Here is a 16,518-nt window from a genome sequence, read left to right as displayed (position 1 = left end):
TAAGAGACCTAGGAAAGCTGAGTAATAAGTATGTACAAAATACCCATCGGGGTCAGATCAATAGTTTGTCTATGGCAGCAGTGATGAGAGATGCTATTTAAGGACCAAAGAAACACGGTTGTGTGTGGGCCGTGTCGCTTTTGTTCCTCTGCCATCCACAGCAGTGAGATCAGGAATGTTGGAGGATACATCCTTGCCTTTTCTTTTTCTTGTCTTTTTTTCAAGAAGCGTGGGCAACAAGTTCACAAACAATGGCTTTTCCTAAAGGTACCTGCGTAGGGTTCTTGACTGTGGGTCTTTTTTCCCTGCTTTCTCCTCCCACCTTCCCCAAGTAAGGTTATAGGTAGTATTTATAACATGTAATCAAATTGTTAGGTACTACCAGTACCTAATGTCTCATCATTTTTTGTGTTGGGTTTTGTTTTTTTTTTTCCGAACAGGAACATGAACAGAATTTAACTGCATTTTAGGATTTGACTCCTGATGGGCTGGATTTTGTCTTGGCATGAATTTTTGAAGATTGACACAGTGCAAGAAGAAACAGCCAATGGCTTCAGAATCCATGGTTCCAGAGCAGGCAAAACAACATCTGATAAAGGGAAAAAAGCGGCAGCAACAGCAGCAGCAGCAGCAGCCTAGGTCTTCCAACAGTGACGGTGAAGATGACATCTTTGTATTTGAAGCAAATGAGGCTTGGAAGGATTTTCACAGCTCTCTCCTTCAGTTCTTTGAAGCTGGAGAGCTCTGCGATGTTACACTAAAGGAGATATTGTCACACATCCATTGCATTTAACAGCCTGAAGATTAAGCTATGAATACGTATGCTGGAGGTGGCTGTGAATTTGGGCAGGGGTATGGAAAGCATAGAATACCTGTTGGATCTGAAGCATCTCTATCTAGGTGTTTGTATTTTTTTTTTTATTTAGGAAGTTTACAACAGAAATGTAAACATTTAAGATGCTAACAGTCCAAGAGAGGACGTGCATGACTTCGACCTCACCCAAATTGCCTTCTAAGCAGGTTCCCACAGTTGATCAGTATGTAACTGTGCAATTTCAGCTCCTTGTAGCCTCGACTTACTGCTCACCAGGCAGGTTACACTTGTGTTGATAACACACACTTTTAAAAAGGGTAGAGAAATTGTGTGTTGAATCAGAGATAGAAAAAACTCCAAATTATCCTTTATAATTTAATATCCCACCCTTTTTTTATTTTTACATTGCAAGACCGCTCACTTTAACGCCTTCATCTGAAAATGAAGATGTAATTTGAGTCTGCCAGGAGTACCGGTTGCTTAACTCAGCCATCCCTTTGTTAGCGCAGACTGATGAATGACAAAGGCTGTAAGAAAGCACTCCTGTAACGCAAATAAGTAGTGGATTGTTCCTTTACCTTCACTACCTACATTCTCTTAACATAGTTGAATTCTAGAATTTTATAAGTGAAAAGCTTGTTTTGTGCTTTCTGATCGGAATTATGAAAAATACCTCCTCTTTATGGGGAATACTCTATCTTTTGTGGCTGAACAACTGCTAAAAATCTGGAAGTGATTGGTAACTTTTAATAATCCCTGTAATACCTGTTATTACTGCCGTTTTACATGAATTTGCTGCTAATATAGAGAATTATAAATTCCTCAACATTAGTAAAAGTCCAGAGGTTTAAATTAGGTTGTCTAAAAATGTCGCTTTACAATTTACGCCCTCCCCGCCCTGCAAAGTCTCTGAAATACACATAAAAGAAACAAGTGCCTGGCAGTCTCCTCCTGTCTCCAAGATGCATCTAGAAGGTTCCTAAGGATGTTTCATTTAAGAAATAGGACACGCCTCTTAAAGAAAAGCAAGTTCAGTGCATCAGTGCTATTGCTTCTTTGTGTTACGGCCTTGCCCTACTCTGGTGACCAAGTTCCAACTCAGACCTGCTTGGGATACGTTGATCTGATGTCAGAAGTACAGGGCAGATGGAGTTATTTTGCTTGAACAAAATACAGTAGCTCAATGCATATTGAGTTCAGGATTCTTATTTCGGCTTAACTGTCCGTCCTATCGTAGCCAAAACTGACATTCCAGTGAAAGACTGAGGGTTATTTTCTTCTTTTTTTTCAGGTTGGTCCAAAGCTTATCTCCTGCCTGGTGCTAGCTTGTATTATACCTTACTTTAGAGCCATGTTTCTTTCGGAAATGGCTGAAGCCAAGCAGACATTGATTGAGATCAGGGACTTTGATGGTGATGCAATAGAAGACCTGGTGAAGTTTGTGTACTCCTCCCGGATTACTCTGACAGTGGATAACGTCCAGCCTCTCTTGTACGCTGCTTGCATTCTTCAGGTGGAACTGGTAGCAAAGGCGTGCTGTGAATACATGAAGCTGCACTTCCATCCCTCCAACTGCCTGGCAGTCAGGGCATTTGCGGAGAGTCACAACCGCATTGACTTGATGGACATGGCTGATCAGTATGCTTGCGAACACTTTACAGAAGTGGTGGAGTGCGAAGACTTTGTGAGTGTGTCACCACAGCACCTCCATAAACTCCTGTCCTCCAGTGACCTGAATACTGAAAACGAAAAGCAAGTTTACAACGCTGCTATCAAGTGGCTGCTAGCCAATCCACAGCATCATGCGACGTGGCTGGATGAAATACTTGCACAGGTAGGGCAGGCTGAGGCGCCGTGTGCCTGTCTTGTCACTGGTTTTGTTGTCTAATCAACTGTTTGTCCTTGGGTAGATCTCATGATGAAAATTGTTCTCGGCAGTTGGCACCTCCTCTGGTATTCGCAGTTGTGAGTTAACAGTAGAATATCAGGAAGAAGTCATATTCTTCAGTTTCTCTTGTGAGATGAGTACTCACTACATGCTCGTGGCTGGGGAGTGGGGAGCCAACAAAAAGCTGCATCTGTGTTAGAGCAGAAAATTCTTAGATTTACACATAGTAGAGTACATAAAGCCATCACTTCACTTGGTTTGATACTACTACAGCCTGAAACACTCACTTCCCTTGCTGGTAAGTGTTTGTACTTAAGAAAAGAGAGCAAAGCTGTTGAGGAGCTTTTTACGTGTCTAGGAGAGTAAAACTGTAACGGAGATGTGTCATATCAAGTTGTGCTACTTCTAGAATGTTCCTATATTTAATTAACAAAAGACCAAGACATGTTAGCCCTATAAGCAGGCTAGGAAACATATGCTAGACCATTTAATGCTCACTAGGCTAGCACTGCTGGTTACCTGTAGGAGTTAGCAGTTTAATGATCTAGACTTGATGAGAGTCCACTGCTTCTGAAAGAAACACATACGGGTATCAAAAGGTCACTTAGCTGAACTTATTTAAACACCCATCGGACCTCCTCCTGTCAAAGCGTTAGGTACGTCAGTTATTCAAGCTCCGTATGCGCTGATTATGGGAATTTAAAATACAGTATTTGAGACAGGTATAGAGAACCTGTGCTGGGGAGGAGGGTGGTACATGCTGTGCACTGCAAAATGCCCTGTGAATCTTAGCAGGTAGGATCAACTGTGCCATTTCAGCTGTCACTGAACTCCAGCTTGAATGTTTTGCATTCAGCAGAAGTGCTAATATTGGCATCATGTGAGTAAAGAGAGGCCCACTAGAACACTGCTGTCATTGTCTTCATGCATCATTTTTCACCTTTCCTGGTAAAAGATCACAACTGTTTATTAACTGTCTTCCCAAAACTTTCAGTTTCATCTAGACTAGCATGATGGTTTTGGTAGAAAAATTCCTTCTTTAGTACACTATAATTAAATTTATAGGCAATATAATTTGAGATTTAAAAAAACCTTCATTATTACCCAGGTGTACAAGTAGATGAGATTAACATCTTTGTTTTATTCATGGTAACCAGTCTAGAATGAAACAATGAAAAAGTAAACCCCTTCCTGTAAATATGGGTTATTTGCCAGAGTATACGGAGCCATCAGGTGATTTGGACATTATTGCTAGCAGAAAACATGACTGGGCTTCGCGATAGTTATTATCCACATCATAATCAGCCTTAGGGGTTGCGCTGTCATCATGAGGTTCTGAATTTGTCAGCCTTGTGCTCTTACCGCATCACTTGCCTCATGAGTCTATGAGCAGGGCTATGGCTGTGCTTTTAATCGGCCAAAACCAAGACAGGCCAAAGTAAAGGAAGAAGTGGGACTGAAAGCAAGCGGGTAAGGAAGAACTGGTAGAAACACTTGCTTACTTCAAGGCAGGGACATTTGTCAGCCATGTAACAGCACCCTTTTGCTGCTCTGAGAAGCACTGGAGATACTGGACTTCACAATTGCTGCTGAGCTAACTGGGAGGCGCCTGACAGCATCGATTCCAAACCTTAGGAAGTCAGATGCTGGTTTGCTTCAGTCCCCCCTGCTAACACCTGTCCCACCTTTGCACCCGATTGTACTTCATATTCCTCACTGTTTCTCTCAAAAGGACAAATGAAGGGTTTGCTGAAATAAGTGACTGTGGGGAGGAAGACATTTCAAGGCAGCCTTGGAGAGGCTGACCTTATATCAGATGTGCCCTGTCGCTGGGGATTGCTCTGGGCAGTGACCACCTATAGCCTTACCCAGAAGGAGCCTTTCTTTCCTCAGCCTGCTCACCAGCTCTCTGCTAGGGAACCACAGGAAGGATTTGGGGAAGGAAACAATTAGCTCTCAACGTTGGGGTTTTTTTAATCCTGTAGTCTGTCAAGTCCACACTAGAGAAAGGTGTTACTGCACTATCAATACCTCCTTAATAGACAGACACTTAGTTCGTGCTGATAGTGTTTCCTCTTTGACTTGCCACCCAAAGAAAATCAGCCATTCTAGCAAAAGCCCTCTTATACTGGCATAGCAATGAGCTGAAAATTCCCCCCCTCAGCAGACTAACCTGACACGGGCTATCCTGGTACAGTCACGGATGCTGCCTGCATCACATCAGGCAGGTGCAGTTGCAGTACAGGCAGCGGCACTTCTTCCTCCGCTCAGCCTGGGCCAAGGGGCAGTTCTCCACCGCTGCTTAAATGCAAAGGGTTGTAGCAAACGTTTGTCACTAAAAAGAACTGTTCGTATCGCTGTTATTCTGGAAAAAAAGTATGAACGCCTCCCTTTTTAGTGAAGAGCGTGGGGCTGGCAGCTGGCTCAGAAGCTGCCATCTGTTATGCTTGCGTCACTGTAAATGGTGAGACTCAGTCAGTTCAGCCAGTTACTCCAACTGTGTTCATTTCTGTCAGGTACGGCTGCCTCTCTTGCCCATTTGTTTCCTTATGGGTGTTGTGGCAAAGGAAGAGATTGTCAAGCAGAATCTAAAATGTAGGGATTTGCTGGATGAAGCAAGAAACTACCACCTTCACCTGAGCAGCAGGGCAGTGCCAGACTTTGAGTACTCCATTCGCACAACACCAAGGAAGCAGACTGCTGGTAATTAAATGTGTGTCTGATTATCCCATAGGGAGTGGTGTGGAGAAAAGGCAGGGTTAGGTAGCTTGGTAGAAATGCTCTGTGCAGGGGTTAGGTAGCTTGGTAGAAATGGTTGTTAATGACTTAATGCAAAACTGGGAAAGCCGTTGTGTACCTCTCTGGTAATTAGCTAGTGTGCTGCATTGTCCTAGCAGAACTTTAGCTGTCATTTGCTTTCTTTAAAGCATTATTTATTTATCCTGATTGGCTCTATCTGTATTAAAGCTAGAACTGTTAAGTATGTTGTGACCAGGCAGCATGCTCACAGCTATACCGACAACAGTGGACACTTATCTTTTGGCACGAGAAGGTTGAGCTAACTTTTAAACTCTTTGGCTAACCTACACCAAAAGCAAGTGATGAATATTAGACTGCAAATCCGAATTTTTACATTTTTATATTTAACAATGTTGATCTCCCTGAGCAAAAAATCACAAAAAGCATATTTAAAATATGCATTGTTTTTGCATCAGCATAGATAGTTAATTGCCATAACAGCATGCCAAGCAAAGGCAAAATCCAGCACCCAGTTACGCAGGGCAATGACTGTGCCCCCTGAAGTGAAATATGACTTCTCCCGAACTACATAAGTTTCAGTTCACTCTGCTGTACAACTTTATCCCCCATCTTCCTGCTATTTTTCTGGAAACCTGTTTTGTCTTCTTCAGGTGTGTTGTTTTGTGTCGGTGGTAGAGGTGGATCTGGTGACCCATTTCGCAGCATTGAATGTTACTCTATCAGTAAGAACAACTGGTTCTTCGGCCCTGAAATGAACAGCAGGAGAAGGCACGTGGGTGTGATCTCTGTGGGAGGTCAGTAATGCTATTCTAAAGGCACTTGTTTGCTCCTTTTGGTGGAATCGGTACTTGTAATAAATAAATCTGTCTTCCAATGGCTTACCTGTTGGATATTCTTCAATTTAGTAAGGCTTCTTCCCCACGAAGGGGTTTGTGATTCTGAAACAATCTGAGAGCATGCTTACTGAAAAGATATTACTGTGAACTGGGAGTTGGGGTGGTTCAGCCTGCAAGAGGCTCTGGGGAGACCTTACTGTAGCTTTTTAATACTTAAAGGGAGCTTGTAAGAAAGATGGGGACAGACTTTTTAATAGGGGCTGTTGCAATAGGCCAAGGGGTAATGGTTTTAAACTAAAAGAGGGAAGATTTAGACCAGATATAAGGAGACATTTTTTACAATGAGGGTGGTGGAACAGGTTGCCCAGAGAGGTTGTAGATGCCCCATCCCTGGAAACGCTCAGGGTCAGGTTGGACAGGGCTCTGAGCAACCTGGTCTAGTTGAAGATGTCCCTGCTCATTGCAGGGGGGGTGGACTAGATGACCTTTTAAAGGTCCCTTCCAACCCCAACTATTCTATGATTCTATGAACGGTACATAGCCTCTTCTCTTAACAGGCGATTTAATTTTTTTTTAACCCATTTACAAAAAAATAGCCTTACACAGCAGAGTCACCGAGAATTTGCTAGTACTCATACTAGCTCCCTTCACACTTAACTCCATACAGGCAAGTCACTAAGACCATAAATCTTCCAAGAACAGACCTACCTTTATTTTTGGGTCTCCATCTTCTGAAACCAGGTCCGTGCAGTCCAGAGCAGCTTAGCACCCATGATGCAACTTCTCCTTGTAAACGGTAGCTCCTGTGTTGCTGCAGCAGAACAGAGATTTCCCCCGCCCCCGTAAATCTGGAGAGACTGATATAAATGTCCAAAACTGATCTGACCTGCAGTACTCAAGTGATGGGAAGATTTTTTTGTCTACATATCTCAAGCTTTGTATAAAAGTCCAAGTTAGAAACAGATCTCTGGTTGAGTACAGCATATAAAAATATAAAGTCTGTACTTACTAAAATCTTGATATTGAAAACATTTGAAGACTTTAACCTTTATTTGAGCTTGTTGTCTCCTCATAGGCAGGGATATTGCATAAATGAAAACTGAAATGTTGCCAAGCAATCTCTGTATCAAAAGATGCATATGTGTTTCGGGTAAAGTCTACGCAGTAGGTGGACATGATGGAAACGAACACTTAGGAAGCATGGAAGTATTTGATCCTCTCACAAACAAGTGGATGATGAAGGCATCAATGAACACAAAGAGGTACGTGATCCAAATTTTAAGTCCTAGTTTGTGATAAATAATTTCTTGCTGACGCTGAAAAACACCATGTCTGTCCTGTCTTTATTTGGGTTTCCAAACTGTGCTATTTTTAGTTTTGGGTTTGTTTTTTTTTTTTTTTCCTATTTTGGGGCTTTATGCTATCAAACACCTTTATTTACTAGCTGTAAAGCAAATACAAATTTGCATCACATACTTGCATACATCACATATTTTCAGAAACACAACGTTGTGTGTAACATACTATTTCAGTGCAAAACTGCATAATATCTCTCTCTCTCTAGGGAGAGGCCCTGGCTGGTAACATTGGTTACGTTTACACTTTGGCTTTCTTTTGTCACTATTCTTTTCTTTCTTGGGGGCCTGGCTTCTGGAGCAGAGAGCTCTTCTACTCCAGCTGTGCTTACATTCCCGTATCTAGGGCATTTCTGCTATGCCCGATAAAGAACTTGAAACTGATAGACTTCTGTGGGTTTTTTGCGCTTTTTAAGAATGAGCAAGATAACTGCCAGTGAACACGCACAGTGAAATTCTTCATGCCCAGGAAACCTTCATGCTGCCTATGTTTTTGCCACAAAAGGCCAGACGCACTAAAACACTTAAAGTCAGATTGAGGCTTTTTCTTGCCTTTTGACATTTAGGATTCTTTTAAGGAGTCACAGATGGGTAATTTTTTGTTTCCGCTGTCATTTAAATCAACCTCTTGAATTCTACATTCTGTTTTGTTATTTGTTGTTTCTAAAAGCATCATGTACAAGCAGGAGTGAACTACTGAACACGGCTAAGTCCTCAAGCTATTTGTAGCTGTGACATAATCAAAGTAAAAGACCCAGACTCCCAGAAGGAGCTTCTTACTCCTCCCTACTGCCACCACCACAGGGCATATTCTCTGCAAACATCAGCCCTAGATTTCTGTGACATTTCTTACTCAGTACCTTGGTAAATGGAAGGGCTGCTGTGCCTTGGCTACGCTCCATTCCTCCCATTCATGGACATGGTGTCCGAATACTTAGTTGAGAAAAAACTGCCACCATTGATGCCATCTATGTTACCTGGTGAGGCAATGCAAGATAAGGTCAGGGTATCTCCCCAGTGTGTGTTCTGTAGAAAGACTGTGCATCCCTTGCTCCTGCCTTGGTATCTTCGCACCTGCCCTCTGTGTAATGAGGCAAGAATGTTCTCAGTGAAATGGTGAATCACCTGTCTTGGTACTTAAAGCAGAAACTTAATGCTTCTAATGAGTCTAGACCATACTTTGCATTTTGTAATACTGATTGTATTCTCATAATTGTAGATTCAGTAGAAAAAAATCTGACAACTATTTTAACACAGACTTAATAAAAAAGAAGAGAATGGAAGAAATTGTAACTAAATCTTTCTAGAGTTCACTCATCTAATATCCAGCGCAGGCTTGCTTTTAATATGTATTAATATCACCCCCCAAAAAAATCATTCCCAGATTGTAGCAGCAGCTATACCAGCAAAGTTAAAACCAGCAGGTTTTGGTTCTCCATAAAACAAAATAGGAGGCGTAAAATTCAGTACCAAGAAATCACATAGCTAAGCTAACCTCATATATCTAAGCGTGTAATTAGAAGACTTGGGTCTTGGGTGACATTCAGTCAAAACAGTATTCCGCATCCCCCTGCCTTTATTCTTTAAACAGGAGCTTTGTCTTTTTGCAGTCTAGAAATATTCTAGCTGCAACAGTCCTGTTCATGGATCACACAATAACGTAGAGGTGCCTGGGAAAGCTGAGGTGAAGTCAAGATAAAACTGTAGAGCCCCTCTCACGGGAGGATGCAAACATACGAAAGACTTTCAGGATAAAGCTGCAAGACTGATGCAGGTGTACAGAGGGCCAGCCACAGTTACTGGTCATTATTTATTATAAACTTCACTTTTAACATTTTCATTACTTTTTCCCCCATAGTTTGAAACAGGTACCAGTCAGGTAACATTGCACTTGATGTGTCTTTCCCATTCCTTTTCCTTAAGGACTTGCACTGAGGTGTTGATCCTGTGGTTTTCTTAGGAGAGGAATTGCTCTTGCCTCCCTTGGTGGCCCCATTTACGCAATAGGAGGTTTAGATGACAACACTTGCTTCAGTGATGTGGAAAGATATGACATTGATTCTGATCGATGGAGTGCAGTCGCCCCAATGAACGCTCCCAGGGGAGGAGTTGGCTCCGTAGCCCTTGTGGTAAGTGACTGTTTCCTCCCAAGTTGAGGCCATCTGAGGAACTGAACTGCTTTTCCCATCTGCTTTTACAAGGCAGAACACAGGATTTTGAACAAAATGCAGCTGGTAGGTCTTAGCACCTCTGGTCATCAAAATCCTACTGAGCTGTGCAAAAGATGAGGATATTTAGGATAATACTCAGATCAAACTGAACTGCCTATTTTTGAGAAGCTGTAATTTCAGAATCATTTGAGGCAACTGGTACAGGGACTCATTATTGAACTGTAAACCAGGCATGGGGTGAGGAGAGAGAGCAGCAGTTAGTACTGCTGAGCCTTACCCAACAGCCCTGCTACGCATTTTCTGAAGGACTCGAGTGCCATTTAATGTAACTTATTTTCGGGAATGTAGTCTTAAACATTTCCTAATTGTGTAAGAGCTTTGTAACACAAAGCGTCTCAAGTTTTAGAAGGTAACGACATCCCTGTTGCACACTAAGAGAAGTGGAGCAGAGAAGTTCACTGCCCATGTCCGAAGGGACTGCTGGCAGCAGTGGAAATAGCAGGTACTTGGTCTGAAACCTGTCTTTCAATGTACTTTCTCAAGCTAATATACTCGTTAGAAAGCTGAAAAGATTCTTGACCTGAGCTTACCCACTAGAATACTGGGATTCTCAAGTCTTCAAATAAAATTTGTAGTAACTACCCCCCCAAAGGCAAGTTTCTGTTGAGAGGTCATTCCTGAAGTAACGAGTGTAATTTGTCCTACTTTAAGATGGCAGTGTGTGAAAATGTCAGCTTCAGAGGTGTCCGAGTCACCATTTTTATACAAAATGGAAACGTACGGTAAAAGTTGCAGTATTCTGTAAAGACCTTTAAATGCAGTTCTAGGAGATGACATGTCCATTTTCAGTAGCCAGTAGCAACTCAGTGGTAATTCTAGAGGTACAGGCTCTTTTAAGATAGTTAAGCCTCAAAACAGATGACTTAAAGCTTCTATAAGCCAAAGAGAATCAGCAACAAAAAGAATTGGAAATAAACCAGTACTTACACGAAAAATTGAAATATGAACTTGACAGTGTTGTGTACAAGGTTCTGTTGCTACACATTCAGAAGCCCTGTATTCCAAGTAACGTCCAGCTGGAAAGACTGCACATTGCTGTTCCTGCATCACCGCGAACAGACCGACAACTGACAATCCTTTGTGACCAAAGTTTGTTCCAAGTGACGAGGGAGAGCAGCAAACTTCTCTGCACGCAGTACCAGGGAAGAGGCAGGGCAGTACGACCATAAGGTACAATCACGTTTCGCTGTTGAGTTACTATCATTTAGCTTTTCTGTTTCAAATGGCTTTGCACTTTGGTAGCACCCAGGGACAAAGTGGACGGTACTGTAAATAATGAAACATTGCAATAAAACATTTGTACTTCAAAGCACCTTGTTTCTAGCATGACTGGAGCATGCTATTGTGGGGAAAGGTTAAAACAATGAGTCTTTTTTGGTTTCTGCAGAGTATAATTCCCAACCGGAAGCCTTTGTCAGCAGAGAAAATCCTGCGTTACGGCTGCAAACCATACCACCCTGCTCCTGCCCTTGCCCCCCGGCAAGGATGTTGACACCGTTGTGGCTCTTGACCTGGCTAGGAGGGCTGGAACCAAGAGGTGCAGGTTCCCTCTCTGGAAACAAACACGTTTTTCTATGGATGTCCTGGATAACACTAAAACTTGAGGGGGAGTGGGGGGAAGATTTTCCACAAAGTAGTACTGACTGTGAAACCAAGCTGCCTGGGGGTGCTGTGTGCCAGTTGATACTTTTCTCCTCTTGATGGGAAAGTGCTAGCACCCAAGGGTGCAGCCTGTGAATAACTCACACGCATCCGGACCACACTGACAGCCGTCGCCTTCCAGGCACCAAAGGGAGACGTGCGTGTTCAGCAGGGAAATAAGGTTACAGCAAATGCAGTGGGATTCCCTGCGGTGTGGGAGGAGCTCTGCTGTCAACCCCATAGCTGGAAATCAAGTGGCACTAGGGCTGAACACGATTGTAAGACAGACACTTCTCTTGTAGTTCAATTCGTACGCAACCCTCCCCCCCAACATTATTTGTGCTCGGGCTTCCGAGGCGTATTGTTAAGGGCTGGCGGGAAAACTGCAGAAAAGATTTACAAGGAACAACCCTCTTGCCAGTATAGTGCTGCCCACGTTATTAATCTTAGATAGCACCAGAACTACAAATATTTTGTGCAGAACTGTTTTTAGAAACATTATTGCAGGAAATGTGATAACGATGTCAAAATATCAAAAATTTAAAAAAGCGTAGGATTACTGTGGCAACAAAGTAATGACTTACCTGCATATAAAGCCCTCGTAATTTAACACCAGCAAACTCGTTTTTCTTCTTACTGGCAACAGGATAATGATGACAAAGAAGTACCCCACCCCCCCAAGGCTGAGGGGAGAATGTAGCCCACCCTGGCTCCCCGTGGTGAGGCAGCCCTCCAGTGGCAGCAGGCCCTAACTCCCACCGCATCGTCTAATTTACAACTAAACTCGGGATTTGCTATAGCAAAGTATTTAAACATCCAAGCTCAGGAAATCGTGCATCATGTTTAGATGCAACTTCTGATCCCAAATGATCCCGAATCCCAAATTGTTACTGCTTCTGTTAATGTTTTTCCTGCACCTAAAAGCCTTGAACTGACCCATAAAAATCATGAACCCAAAGATGTCCGTTAGAACATCCTTTAAACACATAGAAAAAATCAGTTTGCAAGAATCAAGTGCGGTCACAGTTACTCACGTCCAAGTTTCCAGCCTGCTGATTTGAACACCGTCATGGGTTTCTGGGAGGAGCAAGACCAGACTCGACCACTCCCGACCAGCCCCCTTGGCCCTGTATCTCCAGTCACACTGGTGCGCAGCCAGTGCTTACGGGTCACCCTGCTGCCGCCCCAGCTTCTGGGACATGTCGCCTCCCATCTCAGCTCTCCTGCTGCCTCACAGCAGCCTTCACGCACGCCGCTGCTCCTCACCTCAGGACTTGGGACTGTGGCTTCCCAATTCCTTCCAAACCGTACGGCTGCCAAGGGCCACACGTTGTGTTTGTCTTCAGGACATTTTAGTCTGAGCACTTTTACGTATGGAGGATCAATACAAAGACAAAGATTTCTCTTTAAGTCAGGATTCCGTTTGCTACATTCAAATAGTAATTTCTGATTGTATTTTTTTCAGGACACACCATAACACCATGATGATGCAAGGATCTTGCATGTCTTCGTGTTTATTTCAATTTTGTAAATTATGTCTTCTCAAAATAATCTTAAATTCATACCTTATTGTTTACATTCAAAGAGGGTTGTGAGAATTTGGTTATACTTTCACAGCTTTGATTACTTTTTAATATTGCCGTTCCCCAAAGCCATCTCATTCCTAAGAGAGCCACGCTTGCAGCAAAACTGCTAAAACATTCAGACGTGGACAGAAGACTTTAGAAGGCAACGCATGTGCTACTTGCATATTTTAAACCATAAACAAAATACACGCATGCACTCTTAATCCCATCGGAAAGACTATTTCCGCCTGTTTGAACAGGGGTGGAGAGAAAATTATTTCACCGAAACGTCTGCCTGTAGAGGGGGATGCAGCCCTGCAACCAACCAAGCGTTCGCAGAGGGTTTGCGCGCACCCTGTGTTTACGCAGCACAACCAACAGGCAACCAACCCACTGCCTCGGGCTGCTGCAGGGAAGCAGGAGGTAACAAGGATGCCAGCCAGGCGCTGGAGGGATCCCGTGTCTGTCTCCAGGATCTGCTTTCACCTACAGTGGGATCCGGAGGCAGTTATTCCAGCGTCAGCGTTCTTAACCCTCGCAGCATGCACGCACGTAGGGAGACTGAACACATCAGGCACAATTTACTCATCAGAACCCAGGAACTTTTCTTGCTCCTTGTCTTGGTAAGACACTTTTTTTAGAGCAGTGGGAAGGTAATTAAATAAAAGCACAGTTGCCACCAGCATGACTTGCAGCAGGCTCTGAAACCAGCACTCTGTGCTCAATCCGACTGCATTCAAGTGCCAGCAAGAGAGATGCAGACAATCCAGCAGCAGTAAGACTGTCAAAGCCCCAGGAAATTTTATGAGATTACTTTGCTGCTCTGAGCTTGTGTATGCACTTCCCTAAAGTCGGGATGCCTTCCTGCATCCCAACTGCATGACCTCAGTTCTGTGTCTCACCGCCACTTGCAACAACATTTTGACTCTGGAGTGATTCCACCTCTTATAGGAGTTAGAAATGAGCTGCATGAGAAAATTCCTGTCAACAGGCAAAACCATCTACTCCAGCCCAACGTAACCGCCCTGAACCACAATGAGAAACAGAAGCGGTTGTGTTTCCCTCGTTTGCTGCCTGTCTGCTCCGTCTGCTGAGACTGCTGCAGGATGCGCCGTCTGATCTTGTGTGATGGGACCACGGCTGCGACACCAAATGACACGGGGACCCATTTTACAAATAAGTTGTCATCGGGTGATAAAAATTCAGCCAATTAACCTGGTCAAGCTTAAGTAGAACAAATGCTTGGAAAGTCCGTAACTCCATATTAGTCCCACAGTTAAATGGGGCTTTCTATCTTCATTTAGGCTGAAACTGCTTTTAAAACTATTTTGAACACCGCTGCAGTGCACATTTCTGCAAACCCAAGTACTCTATTCCAGACGCTCCACTTAAATTTTTTTGCTGGCTGCTTTTACCACATCTGTATTTATTTTCTGAACCTTTGCATGTTCTCTTGACTGGAACTGGCAGCAAATAAAGCACTCTTAGCCAGGAGATGAACCTTATATTTGTAATTCTTTCCTGGCTCTGTCAGCATGGTTGGTGTTGCTGCCACTTCACGGCATTTTAACGCAATTCCTTGGATTCCAGTTTCATTTTCAACATGTTCCAGCACACACACACACACACAAAAAGTCAACAGGCAGCTTTGTAATTTCTGCCATCTGACTCGTCTGGTCTGCAGGGATTATCGTGTTCCATCACTTCAAGCAAAAAGCCCATGCAGATACACACCTGCCATAAGTTTTGCACTGAAATGGTGACTCAATCTTTCAATGAGTGCACACAACCTACATCAGGTGGTGCGGCAGCCAGCGTCCTGACAGAGATAATAAGACACATGTACACTGGGCTGTGATGAAGAGAATGCACGCGTGCGTGGCTACGGCTGCCTGCCTGACTTCTGAAGCGCCCCTGCTACCTGGCAGCGTCCCACAGGATAATTTCTCTGATGCTTATTAAATTAACGGTCTTGAAAATTAATAGTCTAAGCTTGCAAGTACACAGCTACAGCCATTCCTGGGAGTGGCGGCGAGGCTTGGCTCTGGTTCGATAGCCAACGAGAAACATTTTTGTGTCCTTATTTGCTTGATGGGTAAGACTTAACTTGGGCCAAGAATCGTAAGCAAATTATCTTCCCCTACACACATTTTCAGTACACCTAACTCAGCACGGGCTGCTGGAAGAAAGTAATTGCAAAGCCGTGAACTGTCCTGACACAGTCCAAGTCAGATCTCCAAATGAACAGCCGCCAGATGAAACAAACAGCACATTACAGCTGCCAATATCAGTGCATTTAGATGTCACATTGTCATTGCACGTTAAGCCACATGGCAACTTTCTCCTCCTGCTTCTCACTTTTCTTTTGTCCAAGCAGGTGCCAGCTCCCCAGCCAAAATCTTGGTGAATGCAGGACAGAAAGGACAGGAATGGAAAAGCAGAGCCAAAGAGCCCTTCTTTCTTCCTGTCCTCAGTGGACATCCTAGCTGCTCTCGCTACTCCCATTTGGTTCCCAAGGTCTCCCTTTTACCTCCGAGAGACTGCCATGCCTCTCTCTCTCTCTCACCGCTTCTTTCCCAGCAACTCACACCTTGGTCTGCTTCCCCCCAGGCTGGTTTCCTTGCTTTTTAATCACTCCACACCTGATGTGGGTTGCTGGAGCACCCCTACACCAGCTAACCATAATCCATCTTATCTAATTACCGCCAAAGATCTACGAGTTCACGCTTCCCCAGGGGCCAGCCCCTCTGGCTCCACACACTCTCTTTTCCTCCTTGCAACGCCTGCACACACACGCACTTTGGCTTTCAGACAAAGCCCATTTCACCTTGGCACCAACGCTGCTCCAAGGCATGCCAACAATGCTGCTCCAAGGCGTGCCGACACTCCCTCCACCACAGCCTCTCAGAGGGGAAAAAGGAAAGCTGATGTGAGCATACACTTGCCCTGCTCTGTAAAGCCAGTGGCCACAGAAACACACAGCCCAGCCCTGCTGAAGTTGTTAGCTGGGGCACTGCTATCTCCAACCCCTTGGGGTTATGCTGAGATTCATCCCCCTGCACTCATGTGCTGCTGATTCACACCTACTGATGACTGGGCTTTAGCAGAAGGTTAGTTACTGCCCTTAATTAAAGTCTTCCTCACCGAAAGAAGGTCAAAGCTGTCAGACAAAAGGCACCAGTAAAACAAAAGACTAATTCTGTTTTCTTTTTCGGGTTATAAACCAAAAGACAGAGGGCAGCATCGGACTACTACGCATGTACCATTAGAGGAGAGAAAAAAAGGAAAATACATACGTACCAGGTATCTAGAGCTTCTGAAGACACTTGTGCCAGTAAAACATACCCCACACTCAGGCAAAATAAATGGGATTTGGAAACACGCTTGAATATTTTGCCAGAGTAGTACTTACAAAAATGAATCCCATC

At 43.8% G+C, this 16,518-nt stretch overlaps 1 protein-coding gene across 1 annotated transcript; it reads left to right on the top strand.

Moving 5' to 3' along the window:
* Nucleotides 1-547: 547 nt before the first annotated feature.
* Nucleotides 548-9,809, top strand: LOC309671266 (kelch-like protein 8; the record flags this gene model as incomplete). The annotated part of the gene is made up of 6 exons (XM_082482472.1): nt 548-763; nt 2,106-2,648; nt 5,219-5,405; nt 6,113-6,249; nt 7,442-7,560; nt 9,614-9,809. 6 exons carry the CDS (start codon nt 548-550, stop codon nt 9,807-9,809), a joined length of 1,398 nt encoding a protein of 465 aa, XP_082338598.1.
* Between the last annotated feature and the right edge of the window lie 6,709 nt (nt 9,810-16,518).

The sequence above is a fragment of the Vanellus vanellus genome (assembly GCF_965231255.1).
Source record: "Vanellus vanellus genome assembly, chromosome: 4".
NCBI lineage: Eukaryota > Metazoa > Chordata > Aves > Charadriiformes > Charadriidae > Vanellus > Vanellus vanellus.
This window is presented reverse-complemented; position numbering and strand designations above follow the sequence as displayed.